The sequence below is a fragment of the Netta rufina genome, assembly GCF_964035555.1.
Source record: "Netta rufina genome assembly, chromosome: 3".
Taxonomy (NCBI): Eukaryota; Metazoa; Chordata; class Aves; order Anseriformes; family Anatidae; genus Netta; species Netta rufina.
Genome location: NC_140125.1, coordinates 96609842 through 96631296, shown reverse-complemented (window position 1 = coordinate 96631296; position 21455 = coordinate 96609842). Strand labels below are relative to the sequence as shown.

Below are 21455 nucleotides of genomic sequence, written 5' to 3'. Positions count from 1 at the left end.
TAGAAAACAGTCCAAAACATAGAGACCCCCCAGAAAACAGGATTGTTTTGGTAAACCCCTTGGTTCTCCTACTACAAGGCATTACAAGGGCACTAGCTAGGCAATCTTTAAAAATAATCACATTACAGTAGAAGACAAACTCAGCAGGCATGATGAAAGTTGGGTTTTCCTCCTAGCAGTCATTAAAAACAAAGTAAAACAAGGTACCTTTTGCCAAACCTGGTCTCAGTAACGTCTTGGGAATACAAAAGTAATTTTCTTTACCCTGATTTCATCGCTACCATTATGTGAGGCCTGTCATCTTCATTCTTGATTTCTATCTTCAAGAGGTTTTCAGACAAGAGCAAACCCTCGGGCTATGACTACACACAAGAAGGTCGAAGGGCACAGAAGGCTTTTTAATGAAAATTGTCCAGCTAGTCAGCTGAATCATCTAAGCGGCATATAAATGTGGCTATCTAATAACTAGCTATTTGCAAGAAAAATGAAAAATGAGTTTACGGTTTTCCCCACTACCTACAGCACAGCTGAGCAAGTTGTAGAGAGGGGTATGTTTCTGTGCTCGCAGAGCAGCAGACAGGCAACAAGCCTCTGCTATGCTAATACACTCCTAAACGCTGTTACATAAAAAATTGCACAATAAGGCAGAATAAAGATAAATTGCCACACCTAGGATTAGTATCATTTGCTAAAGTAATGTGTAGATTATGAGCCCAGTTACTCGAACTTCTGAGTGTTCACAGTCACTTTGAACGTGGCTCCAAGCTCCTCGTGGAGTGTGGCAGGCAGCAAATCATGCTGCCCCTAAAATTTCGCCCTATCACCCCGGGCAGGACAAAACGTGAGTCTTGTTAAAGAGCACCACGCTTTACCGTGCAGAAATGCTTCAGTAAGCTCTCTGCCACGGCTGGGATGAGGTTTGCAGGGTGCAGCCCTGCCATACGGCCAGGCTCACCAACAACGAGCTGCTGCTGCAAGGGGCACTCTTGCTCGCCCCTTTCCTCCACAAGGTCCCGTTACTTTCCCTACGTTAACTTGCTGGATCTCGCAGGGGAACAGCGGAGGCTGTGCCGAGGAAAAAAAGCCAGCCTAAAAAGCTGGATGGGGGCACAGCTTTCGGCTGGTTTGTTTCCTCGGAGCAGGAACCCCAGGGAGAGGAGGGGAGCTGAGCCGAGCCAGCTTGCTTGCAGATCAACCTGGGCTGCATGATGAAACCCTCCAGCTAACCCTCAGAGCCTCAGGGACACCGTCAGCTCCGGTTTTATTCCCGATCCCATGTGTGTGCGTGGCTGTCAGCCCAACTTCACAGCTGTGTACTGAAGGATCCCAAACCCACACCGCTCCGGCTGCGAGACCCTACAGCACGCAGCGGCCACCCCACAGCGCAACTCCCCTCACAGGGCAGCTTCTTATGGCGCAAAGCCCCCAAAACCTCACTTTCTCCTCTGGAGAGCGGCTCCTTGGCTCGGGTGCGTGCCCCGCTGATGTCCCGCAGCCTGTCGGTGGGACGGGGCATGTCGGCGACAGGGCATGTCGGGGGGCAGCGAGGGAGGCCCCAGCTCTCTCCGCCAGGCTCTATCGCGACAGGCCAAGCCTCCCCGGCTCCGATAACGCCAACAACAGCGTTAATCGCGGCTCTCCCCTCCCTCCCCCCCGCATTATTTCGGCGTTTTACAGCCCCGCGGCCCCCCCCGCGGCACCTGCGCGGTGCCGGAGGAAGAGGCAGGGAGGAAGAGGAAGGCGGGGGGGGATGAAGGAAGGAAGGAAGAAGGGAAGGAGGGAGGGAGGGGGTGCCGCTCACCTCGTCGCCCCACTTGAGGACGTCCTTGTGGCGGTCGCGCAGGGCGCGGTAGATGTGCAGGAACTGCAGGATGCCGTGCTTCCGCACGTGCTCGGCGTGCCGCCGCGTCTCCTCCCAGCTCAGCGGCGAGCCCTGCGACAGCAGCCCCATGCCGGGCCGGGCAGGGTGGCAGGGACAGGGACGGGGATAGGGACGGGGACAGGAGCAGGGCTGCGGGGCGAGGGGCAGCGGCAGAAGAAGCGGCGGCGGCGGCCAGCCCGTGCCCGGCGCCACACGTGATGGCGGCGTCGGGCCGTGACTCAGCACTTGGCGCCGCTCGCTCCGCCCCGCAATGCCGGGCCGGGCCGGGCGTGGTGCTGCTGCTGCTGCTGCTGCCGCTGCTCGGAGTACCACGGCTCGGCTGCTGCTGGGGCCTCGGGTGGGCCAGAGGGGGGTGGTGGGGTGGGTTAATTGCGGTTGTTTGGTCTGGAGGGGGAATAAAGGTGTTTGGAAGCGAGGCTTGTGCGTGCGGTCTCTCTGCTAGGGGGTGGGCGGCGGGGGGGTGAGGGAGGTGGAGGGGCTGGGTGGCTAGGGGCAGGGGGAAGGGAGAGCAGCCAGGCCGGGCCTGGCACGAATGGAAGCCGAAAAGACAAAAAATGGGTGAACGGCCACCCCCTGCTGCAGGGGTGAGCTTCTGCACCGACACGCTTCGTCAATATAGTCCCTAATGCTACAGCCAAGTGGCCTCAGTGAGTGCCTCAGTGAGGCACTCGAGTCCTCTTGAGACATACACGCATACATATTTCAGATTTAGAATGAGATTCCTCTTGAGACACATGTATATATTTCAGATTTAGAATGAGATTCCAACTTGTTACACGCTTAACATGCTCAGATGCACGGTCTGATTTTCAGATGGTGCTGTGTGGAGTCGGGAGTTGGACTCGATGAGCCCTGCGGGTCCTTTCCAGCTCGGGATATTCTGTGCTCCCTGTGTCTGCGGTATCAGAGAACGCGATAAATAATGGTATATTCAGGTGATCCTCCAGTTAATGGGCTTTTCTCAGGCTGCAAAGTGAAGTACGGCCAGCACGTGTTAGCACAGCTGGGTCTGGGGAAAATTTCTTCCTCAGTACCAAATCCAGCCATCACCATGAGCCTGGATATGTGAGCAAGGGGGGTCAGCCAGGAATGTAGAGCTGTGTGTAGGCAGGAAGACATCTTCTGGGTGTCACCTTGGCCAGGCTGATGTTCCTGATGAAAAAGGATGCTTCTGTGGTAAAGGGGCTACCAACTGTCCTAGCTCGGTGTCCCAACTAAGAGCTCCTAAAATGTGGACAGTGTACAGAAAGCTGTTGCATATTTTTTAGAGATCAGAGCATACCTCTGAAAAGAAAAAAAAAAAAAGAAAAAAGTGCATACAGATGTTTTGAATGGATTGAATGAGACTCAGACACCTCACCTTCCCAAGCCATTTCTGGTCAGGCTGCAGCACCCAAGTGAGCTGTGACTGCACCCTCTTGTGCCAAGAAGAGGCCTGGCTATGACGAGGCTAAAAATAAGTTCATTATCTGAGAGCTGCCTTGAAGGGAACCTGAACAATATTCATCTCAGCAAAGAGGAAGGAGGGAAATGTCATGTTGGGTATTTTAGATTTGATACAAAATAGAAGAAGGGCTGTATCAGTGTTATTGAGAGTGTTTTCTAAATGACGAGACAGAAAAAAGGAACGGAATGTTACATGAAGAGAAAGACTTGCTTCTGAGAAGAGTGTCCTTTATGGGTACCATTAAAAAGTGAGGGCTATAAGCAAGTCTGCAAAGGGAAATTCATTCTGCCTGAGCCCTAGTTTTTCCTTTTATTTACACAGCTATTTCTTCGTAGGCCTTTGAGAAAAGCATGGCTGGTATGCAGTAGGATTGCATAGTTAAGGGTCTGAGGATTAGTAGAATATTTAAAATGTGGTACAGCTTACTAATGGATTAATTATATTATTAGATATTTCATTAACTGAATGACTATCGACAAAAATTGCCTAATTGTCTTTATTCCAGGATACGAGGTACCTCAAGGATAGTACAGACTCCCAACACATTAAAATAATAAATCTAAAATGCATTAGTGGAAAGTAGAAAACAGTAAAGTAAACCCACTTCAATTTAAAATGTTTTGTGTCTTGGGTTATTTTTTAATGACTAAACTTTGCATAAAAAGGGCAGCATTGGCAAAACCATTACAACAAGAACAGCTGTGACCACTATAATTACAATTCCAGGTTTCATTTCTAATGCACCAGTTTTATGACTTTTTTAAAACTCATGGTTTTGGCTAAGATTTTCATTGCTGATCTCTAACTTGAAAACAATTTTGTTGCTGGTACAGTTGCAGATCTGGAGAAGGCCTGTTGAGTTTGAAGGAAAAGAATACAATCTTTTCCTTCAGCTAAAAAAAAACCACAAATTTCTCATTTCTGAAAAAATAGGAAGTAAAAAAATCTTACAATTGGCAACAGAAGCCTGATGAGGAGTATCCCTCATGTGAAAGGCAACTTCTACTTTATTTTTGGTCTGAGAGGACAAAGAGACTTTATGCACTGCCCTGTGTGTTTGAGGCCAATTGCACCAAAGGATGAAGATTCACATGTCAGTGCCACCATGCTGCCACCTGGTCTTATTTTTTCCATAACTTTAAGGTTCAAATGGAGCACCTGAGGACTGTGCTGCTGAGAGGGAAGTCTGTGAAAGAATTGGGTATTTGTTATGATCCCAAGGTGCTTTGAGTGCACCGCTGTGTATTATTGACCGTAATTGTTCTGTACGTTTCCAGCAACATACACAAATTTTCCAAACTACAGTCAGCTTTATGATAATACAGGGTGCAATTAAGCAGTGTCTTCATCTCTTCAGCTGACCGCTAATGCTACTCTTCGTCCTGAAATTCAAGAGCACATTTTCAGTGGCTATCTCTCCACAGTTATTTATGTTATGCTAATTCTTGAGTTATTTCAGTGTCACTGTCCACTTTCTTTTTCCCCTCATTCTTGTGCGCCTTATCAGCTATCAAGCTAGTACACTGTTTATAACAGAAAACCCAGATACTTTCCTTCTGCACCAGTAAAACTGATGAAAATGTAAACTCCTTTCTCACATTGTAATCTTTGGCCTAACAGTGTGACAAATCTGCTTTGTTTATGAGGTGTTTACTGTCTTCAGCTGAAGCTCTTTTTTCCTTCAGTTCTAAAAGTACGTGTTCTGGCAGCGTTGGGGTATATGTAGCCTTTTTTCTTTGTAGGGGACTGTGGCATGGAGGAGGAGTACAAGCTATTCTAATGCTGACGGCATCACATGCAGAAGTATTCATTTATGCATAGCATAAAACATGACTTCAAGACACACAAGCATTGTGTAATATTTGCATATGTCCATAATGTTGTATAATTATTTCCAGTACAGTTAATATGACTTATAGTTGCTTTCAGGGCACATACTATGAAAAAATAAAGCTTCTCCAGCCATCCACTGTTGTAGATGGTGTGATGAGTTTAGCTCAGAACTAACATCCCCAACCCCAAGACATGACTGCTTTCGCTGGACAGTCCAAAGGAAAATATTTTGGATTCATCTTTGAAATAAATTGTTTGCTAGAAAAGTATTTCATGGAGAATCACAGAATCACAGAATTTTCTAGGTTGGAAGAGACCTCAAGGTCATCGAGTCCAACCTCTGACCTAACGCTAACAGTCCCCACTAAACCATTTCCCTAAGCTCTACATCTAAACGTCTTTTAAAGACCTCCTGAAAAACATCCTTTACCTAAACTTAGCAACATGGAATTTTTATAAGGCAGACTCAGTCCAAATTCCACTTTAAGCCTTCCCTTCGCTCCAAGAAGATCTGTTTTATAACTGGGCCAAACCACTTTATTAGTTCCTTGTCTCTTGAGCAGCTGCTTTTCAGCCCCAGCTAGGGACTATTCCCAGTTCCCGAAACTGTATCTACTGACCGCACAGCAAATTACCATTTGTTTGGTAAATGTGACTAGGGACATGTGACTTTAGTGCATTTTCAATGTTTTATTTATTTATTTATTTATTTATTGATATTTAATTTGTTTGTTTTACTTTGGGCTCACATGAAGCAATTAGAATTGCTCTAATCAAATTACATGTCCCATTAAATAAATATAATCTGTTCCTTTTTATTCTCCTTGCTCTGATTTAGAACAGAAACTTGATGGAGGAGCCTTGCCTTGTATGAAAAGGAACACAAATTGATTGCATCCAGTTGTAAAAAGGAAATATTTATCTTTTTTCCAGAGATGGAAAAATCACTTCCAGGTGAGATTCAGGTGCTTGTTTATGACAGCATGATAGCATTGATGCAGCATAACACCTGTGCTAGAAAAAAAAAAAAAAAAGTACTGAAGTTACAAAATCATGAGTGATCTTACTTATCCTTGCCTTGAAAACCATTAGAAAAGCATTCTAAAACTAAATTCTACTCAAATTTAGGTATTAGAGATATGGAAGAGTTTTCCAGTTAAAGTAGTTGAGGAAAACAGCCCATGAATTTTTAAGTTGGAGATGCTAAGGTTGTTGGAAGGGGATGTATGGCCCGGTACGTGCAATAGCGAGCAGTTGGCCTTAGTGTTTATAGAAACTCCCTAGAGTACAACCCACTTCATCTTTTGGGTATCTGCTAAGTTGTTAAATCAGCTGCCACATAATCTAAACAAAGTAGTTTGGCGCTTCAAGAATATACCTACAGGGAGAGATGAAATGCTCATGGGTGAGACCAGTCATAGAATCACAGACTAGTTTGGGTTGGAAGGGACCTTCAGTTGAGTTCCAACCCCCTGCCATGGGCAGGGATGCCACCCCCTGGACCAGGTTGCTCAAAGAACCATCCCTCAGAATGCTTCTTTTTACCAGCTGTCACTAGACATAACAAGTAAAAAGTAGATGTCTTGTGATGAGGCTGATATTACAGGGAACAAAGAAACACGTTTTTCTTCATGAATCATCAGAAAATTTTTAGAGTAGCATTGTTCAAAGTGATTATTGAGTTGACATTTCTGAATCTTGTGTTATTCTGTGAATGCAGTGAAGGGTTCAACCGGAACAATCCACTTTCAGAGTTTTTAGAATAATATCTTTGGTAGGAAAAAAAAAAACCATTGTATTTTTTGATGCAAATTTATGCTTTCAGGTCTATAATTTACGATGTGCACCTGTGTCCAGTACTGACTCAGGTGAGCAGCAGATATGGTAATTGCCTTATTTTGAGCTAGGAGACCTCCAGGCATTTCATCAGGCACTGGAGAGACCTGTGCTCAAGCAATTATTTCTCAATGTAGAAAGTCTTCCAACTAGTAACTTGAACTAAATAATCTGTTTCAGGCAAGGTGAGAGTCACAACACTGAAAAGCTTCAAGTGAAGGATCTTCAAATGAAGGCCTTCCTGTTCTGCAGTGAGGAAAATTTTAATGCTGATTCCTCTCTAAGCTAATTTCTCAATTAGTGTGTGAAAGACACTGTTGTGACTTCTCAGCATTGCTTTAAACTTTTTCTTGCTCTCAGCCTCTTGTTCTTCACTGGATGTATGGAATCCTACTGTACTAGGATTAAATTCTGTCATGAGCCTGAGTGGTGGGTTTCTAGTTTTTTGTAGGATTTCTCATTTATACAGTTGGCTTTGACGGTTAGAGTTTTTTACTTATACACTTCAATGGAAATTAATCGTGCATTTCAACGTTCAAAGTTTCATGCTTTTATGTCAAAATAATCTTTATCTGATTTTTTTTACAAACTTATCACTTTTTTTTTTTTTTTTGTAACAAACTTGTTGTTCTTGCAAACAACTTGAATTTCTAGTTTCTTACTAGCTCACATGTTCTTTTTCTGTGACTGTGCGCAACACATGATTAGGGTGTCTTTATTAAATATGGCATATCTAACCTGTCCGTGAGTGCTGGTAGGGGTTGTAGCAGATACTGTATTGTGCAAGTTATTCTGTGTGCAAACTGCTGAGCTGCTACCTCTCAGAACAGTCTAGTGATGCCTGTTGCATCTTGTTCATCTTTTAGCCCTGTTGCACCTTTCCTCCTGCCACTATCTGTTCCCTTGGAGATTCTCTCATCATTGTGTCCTAATCTCTCCTAAAAAGAGTCTTCTTTGGCGATGCCCACAAGATACAAAGTGCTTCCAAGAAAAGTAAGAACTTCCAAATTATTTTCCAGTTTATCTTGTTTTCAGCATCTTCTAAGCTGGAGAGTCTATGTTACAGGACTATCTTAATTTTGTTTCTCCAAAGACTGGCCTAGTTGTTTTCTTTTTCTTTCTTAGTAAGTAATAACTGTGTGATGTAGAACAAAAGAATGCCAGGTGCTCAGTGACAAAGCAGAAGACTGACTACCTTCTCGTCCTCTCTGCATGCCAAGCTGTTTTATTTAACATGTCATTTCATTCACAAGGAATATCAGAAGTGGCAAAAGTCCTTTTTAGGCAAAAGATGCGAAAAACAATAGAGTCATGACCTGAAATAAACGCTGTGTGCAACGTCCTTCCAAAGGCTCTGCTGACAGCTCAGTTTTCCAAAGGACTGAATTCAGACGTGCGCAGTTTAATAAAGTAGCTGAATTCCTTCATTATTTGGGGTCCTCCCACAGGTAGGACTGTCAGTCTGTGTGCTTTTCTTGCATTGGAAGAAGGCACACTGAAAACTCCGAAGTCCACAATCAGCTTCTGCCAAAAACAACCCACAAAAACCCCAAGCGTTAGTTGAGTATTAGTTGAAACATTCACAAGTTAGTTGAAAAGTAGCATAAATACATCACATTTTTCTCTTTAGCAACTAACTGCTTTTTCTTTCCTGCCATTCCCAAATTGTGGCATATTTATTTTATATGGAGAGGTTTAGCAGCTAAGAATGAAATATCGGTCCATAGTGGAAAATACCATAATTGCTAAGAAAGATGCAAAAGTAACAGCTCATACCTGGGCTTTAACACCATGTTTCAGCCTTGAGTATTTTCGAGACCAGGAAAGCAAAGCAGAGCCAGTGACCTGCTGTGCCAGGTACACCCTGGAGGGGTGAAATGGCCATAGGACCATGCTGTACCCATGCCTTGGGGCAGGCCATGGTGGTGGCCTGGGTTCCATCATCCCACCTAGAGACATGTTCTCCTGCCCAGCAGCAACCTGGACAACAAGCTTGTCCCGTCCTGGCAGCAGCTTCACGCATCCCCTTGTAATCAGGTCTCCTTGCCAGGAAAGCAGACAGCCGGGAGCTGTGTAGGTACCTAACATGAAGCTCAAGTTTTTCTGCACCCACTCACATTCAGGTCATGTCCAGCTCAATGTACTGAGCTGTCACATTATTAGATCTGCAAAGCTGGAAATACCACAAATTTCCCAAGACAGGGTCTGTCATTTTTCCCCACTTTGTGTAGCTGTTCGTTGCCTGGCAGCTTTTTGTGTGTTGCAGCTCTGTCTCCCTTAGTTGTTCAATTCTCTTACTATGTTTTCAGTTATGGTTGATTGATTTGTGGTGAGGGTGGTCAATATTGACAAGATCGCTCATTCTGGAAACCTTTGGCCATGTAACAATGAATCAAATGGCAATAATCCTCTTGTGTTTTAAAGGGGCATGCATATAGGCATTTGTACCTTAGAAAAAACAGCAGGGGAAACAAACTAACCTTCAAGAGGAAAATAAGATAGAGCAGGACTTTATAAGATTAGAGCCTTTCAAAAACCTTATTGGAAGCTTTGAAAGCCCCTAAATGCAGAGTACAGAGTCTCAAAAATGATCTGATTTGAACATTTAAGTCCCAGGCAGTAGCTTAATCTTAAGAACTGCATCTGGTTAGAAAGACTGAGGCAGTCTTCGAGTACCCTTTGGTATTTTACTAACAACCAGGACATCATTTCCCTTAAAGTCTAACCCACCATTCACATAGCAAGAAAAATAACAACCTACAGGCTTTTATAGGTTAAAAGTAGTGGCAGTAGTGGCTGCCATTGTCAACTGTTGAAAAGCAATCTCAAATTTTTATTGAGTGCCATACCTTAGTTCCTGCATGACTTATGGCTCTGATGGCTAGTGAAGAATAGTTTATTTTCAGACATAATTTTGCACCAAAGCATTTTTTTTTCAGGAACATATTGAGAACCAGGATACCTTGAGTGGCAAGTGCAGAGAAAATAGTCTACTAATAGTCGCTCACTGAATAGTCTCCAGAGATCAATTACACCTTCTTCAGTTGCAAGTTTATCTCAAAATCTTTAATTACAAAGTCCCTGCATCTCATCTACTTCATATTGCGTATTGTGTATAATCTACTTCATCTGGAGTATAAAGTTCTACTGAAAACTTGAAAATTATTGGAAATGTGTTCTCTTCTTCTCCTTGATGAAATTGGTTGCTTGGTGATTTTCTAAAGGTTTTGGGCAGAGCCCAATGCAAAATCAAAATAGTAAGAGGAAAACTTGAAAGAAGAAAACACTGAGAGAAAAACAAAACAAAACATTTTTTTAGAATATTCTTTGTGTAACTGTTAACACCATTCATACCTCCATAGTATTTTCACCAGACAAGTGTCTCTTCCAGAGAGAAGTTGGAAATGTTTGACATGGAGACTCCATGTCAAAGGGAATTAAAGCAGAAGATGCTGAAAATGTCAATTTCAAAAGCTGGCCTAGTACTTAGAGCTATAGAACTTTTTAATATGTTTGTATTATTTATAGCACCTCTGAGGAACTGTCAAGTGAGAGTAAGCATAAACAGCTCTATATATACAGGTAGACAAATTAATGAGCAGAGATTTCAAGCTGCTCTGGGTAGGATCCAGGATATTTCATTTAAGTACCTAGAATAATTATTGCTTTACCTTAACTGTAGGTCTCCAGCTGCAGGGGCAGATCCAGGTATCTTAGAGTAAGAGCCTAAGTTTCCTATAAAGCCTGCTGTGAAATTACTGTGTAAGAAAGAGTAGAGACAGGTACCTGTGGACATGGGTACTGGGACCACCAGTGAATTATGCAGTGGCCTGGCAGACATGATGTGTCATCCTGCTCTCTCCTGTTCCCTGTGCTTGCACTGGCACAGTCATTTGTGCATCTCTGTAGCTAACTGGAGCCAGGAACTGGTTAGCAGCATCCCTGCCCCATGTCAGCTTTTCAGGGTAGAGCACTGTGCCAAAGAGGACTGTTGTAAAGGTCAGGACTAATGAGAGACCTGCTGGGCAAAGCCACGTATTCCCTAGCAAACCCCTGACGTGGGACTTGGACCTGCTGATGGTGGCCTTCTGGTCTTCTGGTGCAGAAGGTCAACAGAGCAGGTGAATGAAATGTGCCTTCAGTCCCCTCACCCCTTCTCAGACTGGTTTCCTTTGGGAGGCTTGAGAATCCATATTCTCCTGGGTGTTCAACCACTGACACTAAAGCAATGACCATAAAATAATAAAGATATGCAAATAGCTCTTGAAATAGAGCTGCACCTTTGTATGTCAGAGTCTGCATTGATAACCTTACTTTATTGCAAAAGTGTGCAAGGTACATGTTTCGGTTGTTTATATTCCCTGTTTAAGCACAGGCTCTGTATACATATATATATATACACACACACACACAAACATGTATATGCCTGTCATGTGGCATTCTTGAAGATTTTCATTTTAAGCACGAAGAAATAGTTAATGCTTAGCAAGTGAGGTAAGAGTTGGAATCCACACCAAGCTTTGCATTAGTAGATCCCTAAAGGCTCTGTTCAACTATTTGAGGTTTATAGAAAATAACTGCCTAGTTTCTCCTCAATGCCTGTAAATGATTCTTTGCCTCGGATTCTTAGCCTTGCTAATACTGCCAGTAACAATAATACAGTGCCCGCGTGGTAAACCAGTCATTCGCATATGTATCTTCTTTAATCTTTGCCCAAATCCCCATTTCCGCGAAAGAATGCATCGGGCACAAAGATAAGAGTAGAGGAAATTTAACCCTTGCCCCAAATAACCTGTAACATACTGTAATGTTTTATCACAGGAACTGTACTTTGTACAGTTGTGTAAAAAAGAGCATCTGCCTGCCAAACCCTGGTCGCATGCTTGGTGGTGCTGACACCAGGACTCCCCTCAGTTTTGCCCATGGGATCAGCTGCTATCACCCGTTTCTTTCCAAAACTAGGGCCATAGGATCCATTGGTGCTCTTGCTCCAGGTGGAGACAGAAAGGGCAGTGCCAAGGCAGTGATGCTGATGTGTTTTCTGTCCACACACAACGCAAAGGGGCAGAGAAGGCTGAAAGGGTCACACCATGGGCTATTCTAGTCACACAGCAGATAGAATAACCCACCAAAAGCCTTCATACTCAACATAATTTAATCTAGTGCTAGTTATTTTCTTCTCAGGCATTGAAACAAGGAATTGTGGTACTTTTTAACCTCCCTTTTGGTATATCCATGTGCAGGTTTTGGTCCCATGGATCATCCTATGAGAAACCCTTCTACTTCTGAAATTTCTCATGACTTCTGTTCCACCAATCTGCCCTAATCTTCCTTTTCACAAGAGCTGTATAATTTGTGGCACTCCACCAAGGTCTTCAACTTAATTCTGTAAGAGATGCTCAAAATACCAAATAAAACCATATTTATTACTATGTGTAACAGGAGATTAAATTTGTTAGTGAGCAAAAGTGTGTTCCAGACACCTCATGAGTAAACCGCATTCTCAGCTAGGTCAGCAAACACTAATGAAGCTGAAATGTCAATATGCCATTTCAATTCTGAACAAACAGACCAAATAGATCGAAAAAGAATTGTTGGTCTTCCACTGAATGGTTCAGGTATTCAAATAATTTTCACAGAATCACAGAATTGTAGGGGTTGGAAGGGACTTCGAGAGGTCATCGGGTCCAACTGCCCTGCCAAAGCAGGTTCCTCAGAGCAGGCTGCCCAGGTAGGTGTCCAGACGGGCCTTGAATATCTCCAGAGAAGGAGACCCCACAACCTCCCTGGGCAGCCTGTTCCAGTGCTCCGTCACCCTCACCATGAAGAAGTTCTTTCATGTGTTGGGGTGGAACTTTCTGTGCTCCGTTTTGTGGCCATTGCCCCTTGTCCTGTCCCCACAAACCCCTGAAAAGAGGTTGGCCAAATCCCTCTGTCTCCCACACTTCAGGTATTTATACACATTGATGAGATCCCCTCTCAGTCCTCTCTTCTCCAGGCTGAACAGACCCAGATCTCTCAGCCTTTCCTCATAGGGAAGATGCTCCAGGCTCCATATCGTCTTTGTGGCCCTCCACAGGACTCTTTCCAATTTTGCATCCTACTTGTTTCTTTCTTTGGCAGCTTATATTCCTAGAAATATCTTCAGCTCCTGAAAAGAACCGGTGGACTATGAGCTCAGTGGTGCTATTTACTGCCTGTGAGGAACCATATCATGTGAACGAAGAGCTCTGCAGGTTGCTATCACACCACTGCTCCCATATGCCACATCAACACTGCTGTTAGAAGATGTAGCCATTAACCATGGACTGTCGTGGGGTTGGTGGTGTTACCACACTTGTTTCTCAGAACATTTTGCAGAAAGAAAGACATGCTCCTAATTGACCATGCAGGTTGTGTGGAGGTGAGGCCTAGGTTCTTGGAAGACAACAGTGCTACAGCTAAAAAGAAATGCACAACTCTCAAGGGATATCAGGGTGCTTTGGAAATGCTACTAGATACTACTGTACATTTTAGGCTTCTAGACACATTTAATATTTGGTCTCTGAGGTAGTTTTCTCTTGAAGTTCATTATGTTCTCCATATATTACACTATTGCTTACCTTTCAGAGGCTGTATAATTACTGATGGGCTGTGGATGGCTGTTAAGACAAGTCTATAGGGCAAGTAACAGGAATTAGTGTCTGCAACAAAGCTGCCAAGGGTGAAGTTATGTGTTCAGTCTTAACATGACCTAACAGCTCATTTCCACATACAGGAAGAGGCTTTGTGCCCTTCTTACCGCTCTCCTTGCCTTGGCCCTCATCCTCACACTTGCACTGGCTTGTGTTTTTCTGACCCTGCACCAAGCTGATTCCGTTTACTGGAAACAAAAGAAGATTAAACTGGAAAAAAGGTGAATTTGACTTACACCATAAAGGTACTGAAGAGCACTAAAGCTAATGCTAATGGATAGGATTATCTGTTGGGTCTTGGTCTCAGGAAAGGAAGAGGAGGAAGAGGAATCGAGATCTTTATGGTATTGGCAAGCTGGTGAACCAGCTTTTTTTGTAATTTGCCACTACCCCTGAATAACAAAGGACCAAGTTCTGTTCATGCACAGTCTCCTCTTAGCAGCATTCTGCATACATGGATTTTTTAAAAAATTGCATTTATTTATTTATTTATTTATTGTATTTGCTCTTATGAATTTGTCTTTCATGAAGTGATTATATGTGGATAAGATTCTGACTACAATATTACGGGCTAGCCAATGTGACAACAGCAAGAAGGCTTTGCTCAAAGGAAGAAGGTCAATAAAATCTGGGTATTTTGTAAGCTCATCTTTCAGCTTCCTCCAAGAGATGACTGCAATATCTCCTACCATCTCCACAGGACTTAGGTAGGCTTTCTTTCTCCACTTTTGTTGTTGTTTGTTTATTTGTATCTTAGATTTCTGGAAACTTCGAAAAGAAACTTCTCATATTCCTCTCAAAAATCTGTAGAGAAACTATGAAGCTATACAGCAGTTAATAAATGTGCTGCCCAGAAAGGTTTTATGTGATTCAGTAAGAGGAAAAGAAAGAAAGCTAATGGTTGTCAGCAAGTAGTAATCACTCCAGTGTTCAAAGTGTATTCCAGATGAACTCGGACATTTTCTGTTTCTACTGAAGTCAAAGACAATATTTCTGTTGGCTGCAGAGAGACGAGTTTTAATGTCATAAATTCTGAACTGTTCTCTTTTTCAACCTAAAATAATAAAATATGGTATTATTTCAGAACTGATACCAGATAACTGATATGTGGATTCATCATTCATTTTAACACTTATCTGACTGTTTCCTCATTCTACTGCCAAAGCTGGTTTAAAAGAAAAGAAAGGCACCTCCCAAGCTATCTTCTCTTGAAAGGTCATATAAAGTTTTCCATTTTTTAAGCTCTGCAGGAAACGGAACTTTAGGCTCATTAAAACAAAACCACAGCAAGAACAACTCATCTTCCTCACGCAACAGCATCTCGGGGTGAGCACTGCAATGACTCATTGTTGCCTTTGGCACCCTGCATGAGATAGGCATGTGTGGTGGGCAGGTATGTGGGAGCATTGGGTGCATGGAAGCAGATGGGCTAAATGCCAAATGCATGCCAAAACAGTGACATCCTCGGCAAAATGGTTGGTGGGGAACAGGGCAGCTGCCTGGACACAAGCTACTGAAAGTAGGCAAGGCATCCACTCAGTGCTGCAGATACAACCTAGGACCTCGTGGACCCTCATGCCCTCTATGCCAGCAGCTGGAGGCTAGCCACAGTATTCTAGAATGTTCAAGAGTTCACCTACATATGAAAACATGCATCTTTCTTGAATATATACAAGCGGTAGTATGTAGAAGTCATGGTTGAAAGATGTAACCCTCACAGAGAGCACACCTGTTGGTTTTCCTGAACAGATTCTCCTCTGACACCTCTAAGTGGATTATGGGGTTCCAGTTAAGCCTCTTTTTAAGAAACAGGGTGTTTGTGTTGCTTTGTACTTTGTTGTAGCGCACCTCTGAACAGATTGGAAGTGCTGTAGTGCAGCTGCCACTGCCTTACAGGCAGCTCTCAGCCTAGTGCTCCTTGTGCCACAAATACGGCCTTCACGTTGTCTCCTGCAAGAAGCTTTGCCTTATTCCAGGAGTTTTGGCCCATCTGCTCACCTTCAGGATCCTTCTAAGAGAGCAGTCCATTCTTCTATGGGCATGCACATAAGCATTGGATATGGTGGTCATTTCGGGGATAGATCAGAGGGAATTGAAAGTTTTCAGCTTTGCACGTCTCTGTAATACCCTGCGGCATTTTTCTGTACTCTGCAAACATTTCCTACAGGCGGTCAGAAAAGAGGCAGCCTGAGGTCTTTGGTGGAACTGTGTCCAGTGAGAGGACAAGATGAACATCTTCTGGGGTGAGATGAAAGACGCCGTTCCCTGAAGGGTCTCAGATGCATTTGCTGCGGAATGTGAAGGTTTCAGGGATGGGTCAGAAGTTGAAAGGAAAGCAGGACTAGTGCCATGGCAAACGCAGCTGGATATCACTGTGTCTCACAACCTGCAGGAGGCAAGACCTGAAAACAAGATTTTCACAGCTTCGTTGGTCTTTGTGTTTTAGTTTCTTGTCTTGGACTATTGAATCTTAGCACTCATCTGCAGATGAATGTTACTGGGAGTTGAACTTTCAAAATAAAGTGTTGTATTTTTAATTTTCTATTCCAGGTCATGTTGGGAAAGGGTTTAGTAAGCAATGCAGGGTGCATCTCTCTGAATGACAGTGCTAATAAAAATCCTGGCTAGACTGTCTGTAAGAAACCTCTGCTGTTCCTGTGCACTGAATGAAGCAGGGATCTCTTGAAAGGAATACTAATGCAGTGGTACCATTAAAAAGGTGTATTGTAATATATACACAACAGAGTGCCACGTTAAAGGTGAACTTAATTCTGGCATTTAATGATATTAGAGGCTTTGCAATGTTAATTTTCATTCAGAGCAGGCCTATGTTGGGGCTCCTAACTTTACAAGAGAGAAGCTGGAAACACAGACTTCCTATGTGAATACCAGCACGTGGACACTTAGGTGTTCATCAGCAAGTTAGATGCTTCAGATTTGCTGTACTGACCTCTGCCATTTGGACACACGCACCGAGAGAGGCTGTCCTCCCTGGGAGTCAGTCAATGCCCAAAGGACCCTAAAATGTGTATTCCTACTGCCTCTCACAGATTACTTGCCAGTAAAATAAACCTTATATTCCTGGCTCCAGAAGAAGTTGTTATGAACTGAGCACAGAACTATACAGCTATTTGCTTTTCACCATTTCTTTGTGATAAACGTGCACCTTATGCAGGCCCATCCAATGAGTTGCTGTCTTCTAGCAAAAGCTCGTGGTGCTCTCTGGATAAGCTGGCTAATTCCATCTGCATCACGTAGCTGTTCTTGTGCCCCCAGAAAACCTCAGCTTTCTGCTTCAGTATGGGACTGCCTGGGGTTGAAAGTAATTCAAACTTGTGGTTGTTCTTTGTGTCTCTGTGTGTCGTACAATGGTTATAAGTAGCCATATATAACCATGGTTATATGGTTATCGTGACAAACTACATTACTGCATAAGTCGGCAGCAGTACTATGAAAAGCAGTTCATCAGTTCCTTAGTAGTTGGAATATGATGACACTTGGAATAATCTAAGAGGATCAAATCTTCTTTAAGAAAACAAATGAACAGATCCTTTTTATGAGTTCCTTTTAATTTTCCTTGACATACCGACAAATGAAGCCAGGAAGATATGGACTTCTTTTGGGAGGAAATTGATCCATTTGCTATCTCTGCTGACTGAGCTGTGTCATGCTATTTCACTGTGCTAATAAGAAAGATGAGTGACTCAGCATCTGCAGCTTGTAATTCAATATCAGGTGAAAAGTTGGACAGCGTGTCAACATTTCATCCTGATGTTAATGTATTATCTAAAAGAAAGTCCAAAGGGCAGCCTTTTGGAATGTGAATAGATGAATATCTTTAACCTTAATTAGTTTTAAGTTATCTGCTTGTTTTCTAGTTGGCACCTCTTCTTCCTAAATGATTAAATTACTCACATGAATTAAAACATCAAATTTGCCACAGACTTTGCCTCTTTCCCACTGAGAGTGGTAGGAAGCAGTATAAACCAGAAAGAATGGATAATTGTGACAATTGACATTTTCTCTTCTGATTAATGTGCTGGTTTGTTTTAATCCTTTGCACTGTAAATTATTTCTAAAAGCTTCAAGTGGAAAATCCATCTGTAAACAGACTCCCAGTACTTACAGGCAACACAGTTTGCACAGTAGTCACAGGAAAAAAAATAGGTGCAAGAATTAAACTCATAGGAAACTCAAGTGACTTCCTTTTTGAAGCATGTGCCTGCTTGTGGGGAAAAAGGGGCTGGAGGAGGCAGTCTTGAGATATTTCCCAGGGAATTCACAGGGTAGCAGCAGCTACAGGTCAGTGCCCAGGTCAGTGAGCAGTATGGCCCAAATCTACTAATTAATTTCACAAAGAAATGAGAATTTGTCAAGGTGTGTAGTCACTACCAATTCTCTATACCATTATGCATATAGTAAGTCCTCTTCTCTCTAAAAATAATTAAAAAAAAAAAAAAAAAAAAAAAAGGAAAAAAGAAAATCAGGCTCAATGTAAATTTCATCTAAATTTGAAAAAACAATTTATTTGTAACGTGGTGCTAAATTTGCTGAAGGAGGTCCTTGGTCAACTCTTGTGTTAGCCTCTACTTCTCTGTGAAAGCATAGAGCCCTGCTCTCAGGTTGTGATGAGGGCCATGTACCACATGCCCTTCCATGTGAAAATGTCCCTTTACGTGAAAAGTCCCTCTAATTTCTGTCCAGTCATTCTCTGTTGGCCCTGTTTCACATGAGCAAACTTGCTAACAAACCAATAACTTCGTATTTGCACATTATGCGGGGCATGAAACGCCCATAGCCACGTGGCACTGAGATGGTTTGCCATTGCACAACTCCCCTCTGCTATCAGCATGAGAAAGCTCACACTCCTTCACTGGGCTAATAAGAAACAGTGCCAAAGACACAGGAGAAAGTCTTCATTTTATTAAAATTTTATGTCTTTTTAACACAATGCAAGGATTTTACACATTTTTCTATAAATATATATATTTTTTTCCATCTAAAATTCCCTAGTGCTCTAATCTCAACTGCCACAAAATGGCATTTTTCTGCAACTCTCAGTGCACCCAGAAACTTGACCTGGACTTTGAGGGCCAATTCCCTGGGGTTTAGAAGATGCTCCTTTTACAGTGTGGACCTCTGAAAGGTCCACAGAAAGGTCCGTGTACAGAAACCCTGCAGTCAGGATTTCTGTACATGGAGGACAAGGATCTGGGGGACAGGAGCCTGCAGATACAGATGGGGAATTATCCAAAAGATTGGTCTTTAACAGAGAACAGTGGATTAATTGGACAAATATCTCATAGACGTGCATCGCTTTTAACCAGTACTTCACACCAGAGGAGTTCTCTGGGGATGTGCCAGGTCTCTTGGCCAGCTGCTGGGATAGGACACAGCCTTGCAGTGCTCTCTGCTTGTGAGCCGACATCTCATGCTTCCTTTCAGCAGAGCTGGAAGAGTGGAAAGCTTTTATATATTGCAGTTGCATCCAGAGGGACTAGCCTGTGAGCTGGGATGCCCTTGGGTCATCCCACGTGAAGAATAGCCTGTGTGTCCTGGGGGCTGGAAGGAGGAGCCCCATGTGATGTTGGCAGCTGACTGCTTTGTCTGGCTTTTTGTAAAACGGATGGAATGAATACTTTCAGAGTCTCCTCTCCTGCTTTCTATTTATTTATTTAATTATTTTTATTTTTTATTTTATATTCTGGTTTAAAATAACCATTGCTATTTGCAAACCATATGACTTGCAGAGCCCAGTAAGAGAAGCAGTCATGTGCCTTCCACAGTCACGAAGAAAAAGCTGAAGAGGACTGTTCCACTAAGGGTGAGAAGTCCATACAGGGGCAGGAATTATATCTTTGAGCTGACATTAGCAAGAATCAGTGCCAAAAGATGGAGCACTGCTTCTTCCCTCACTTGCTCATTCTCACCCTCTCCCTTGCTCTTGGTGCACACACGAACACCAAGCCCCGCACAACAGCAGGATGCAGCAGGAGGAAAGCACTGGAGCAGCAAGCACGCAGCTCCTGAGCAACAGCCCTGAAAGGGATTTCCTGGGCTGATTCCAACACTGAAGAGATGAGCATGGGGCCACCATGAGGATGACAAGCTGGAAGGTGTCCACACCCCAGCTGTCCTGGGATTTCACTGATGAGGTAAGGGGAGAGCATTTATGGCACAACTGTGTCTTGCAACCCTTCTTTTCACAATGGAGTTGAACAAAGTGAACTTGTGTGTCTGTGTGTTGAGAAAGAAATTCAGTAAACGTGCTGCAGTGTTGTAGAGCACACGTGGATCTGCTCTGTAGACCTTGGTGGGGATCTTTTGGGCCAGCTCCAGGCTTGCAGAAACAGAGGTGTGTGGTAATCCAAGCTGAACCCAAAAACGGGCATGTAAAAAAAATCTTCAAGGTCCTTTGCAAGTTGTGTTTTTATCACTGTTATTATTTTTGTAACACAGAACTACTATTATCATCTTGTCAAAACCCATGCTTGTGTGGCTTCTCTTCCATCTTCTGGCTTTCATCACCTTATTTCTTTACCTATGACTGCAAAAACACACATCAATTGCCGGAAAAGCTTGCCAAAGACAAGAAGGTAAGTGAACTCGTTTACCTTTGTAAAATAAGACAGCTTGTTGGTACTTGCTGTCAAAAAATGTGCAGTGGTTTTAACAACTGGAAAGATGGTGGTGACACCAGCATTAGGGTGCCTTGTTTTAACTGCACACACACGTGCAGAGCTGCTGAGCAGATGGGGAGGGCTCGAAAAGAGGCAGAAAATCGCCTGAAGTCTGGAAAAGCTGCCACGTAGACTTTCTTAAAGCCATTAAAGTGATAAATGCAATTTTCTGAACTTAATTTTTCAAAGAAAGAAGGTGTCTCAATTTGAGACATATTATCTTTTTCAGTATACTCTCTACTTTGATGAATAGCTCTGAATTTTATGCAGGAATTACTATGTGCTTCTTTTGGCAGTTTATCATGGGGGAGACCAGACCTTAAATATTTCAATCTGATGTACAGGCCTGGAATCTACAACTGATTGAGTGATGCAACAAGTAATTTATTTATTCATTAAACGTAGCATCTTCCTCTGTGGAAATACACAAATTTATTTTTATTTTCTCTCACTTCCCCAGTAGTTTTTGATTTTTCAGCTTAACATCCTGAGGAAGGAAGGCTTCGGTGACCACATCTGTCCACCTGTCCCTGTCTAGTATCTTTCAAACCAACTTTCTATCAACTTTCAGATCAACTGCTGAATTTTAGCATTGTGCAATAGCGTGGCACACAGCTCACAGGCACTGGAACAGGATTCATTTCACCTAAGTTTAGCCTTCAGACATGGTATCAGTGTCCTCATCTGAGACAGTCACCTTAGGTTGTCCTTACAGTTAGTGGAGACCAGCTGGCACCTTTCAGCATGATTCAAGTGACCTGATTTAGACGTCTATTTTGGGGTGGGATGAATCACAGACTAAGTCTGCCTTCCTCTCTGTACTGTTCAGTTGGGATGATCGGTTGAGATGAAGAATGGCAAGTAGTGGAGTTCTCTGCAAGACTTCTGAGCACCAGGTATAGATAAGAAAGGAAATGTAATGCCTTCCTTGAAGCAAAAGCTGAAGCATGTGCACAGCAGCGACGGTGTCTGGGGAGCACATGCCCCATGTCAGGAGCTGGAGGCAGCTCACGGTGCCCTTCACCTAGCTGGTATTTGGAGGATGTGCCCAGAAGATGAATGCATTGCCAAGGTGAGGAGAGTCATGCAGGGCTTTTGGACCA

The 21455-nt window shown here is 43.2% G+C and overlaps 1 protein-coding gene across 1 annotated transcript in view; it reads right to left on the bottom strand.

Moving 5' to 3' along the window:
• Positions 1 to 2082, bottom strand: part of GCLC (glutamate-cysteine ligase catalytic subunit) — a 31950-nt gene extending 29868 nt beyond the window's left edge. The window contains exon 1 of the mRNA XM_084284898.1: positions 1802 to 2082. Coding sequence (XP_084141024.1) covers positions 1802 to 1951 — 150 coding nt within the window. The 5' untranslated portion in view covers positions 1952 to 2082. The remainder of the gene's footprint in view (positions 1 to 1801) is intronic.
• Between the last annotated feature and the right edge of the window lie 19373 nt (positions 2083 to 21455).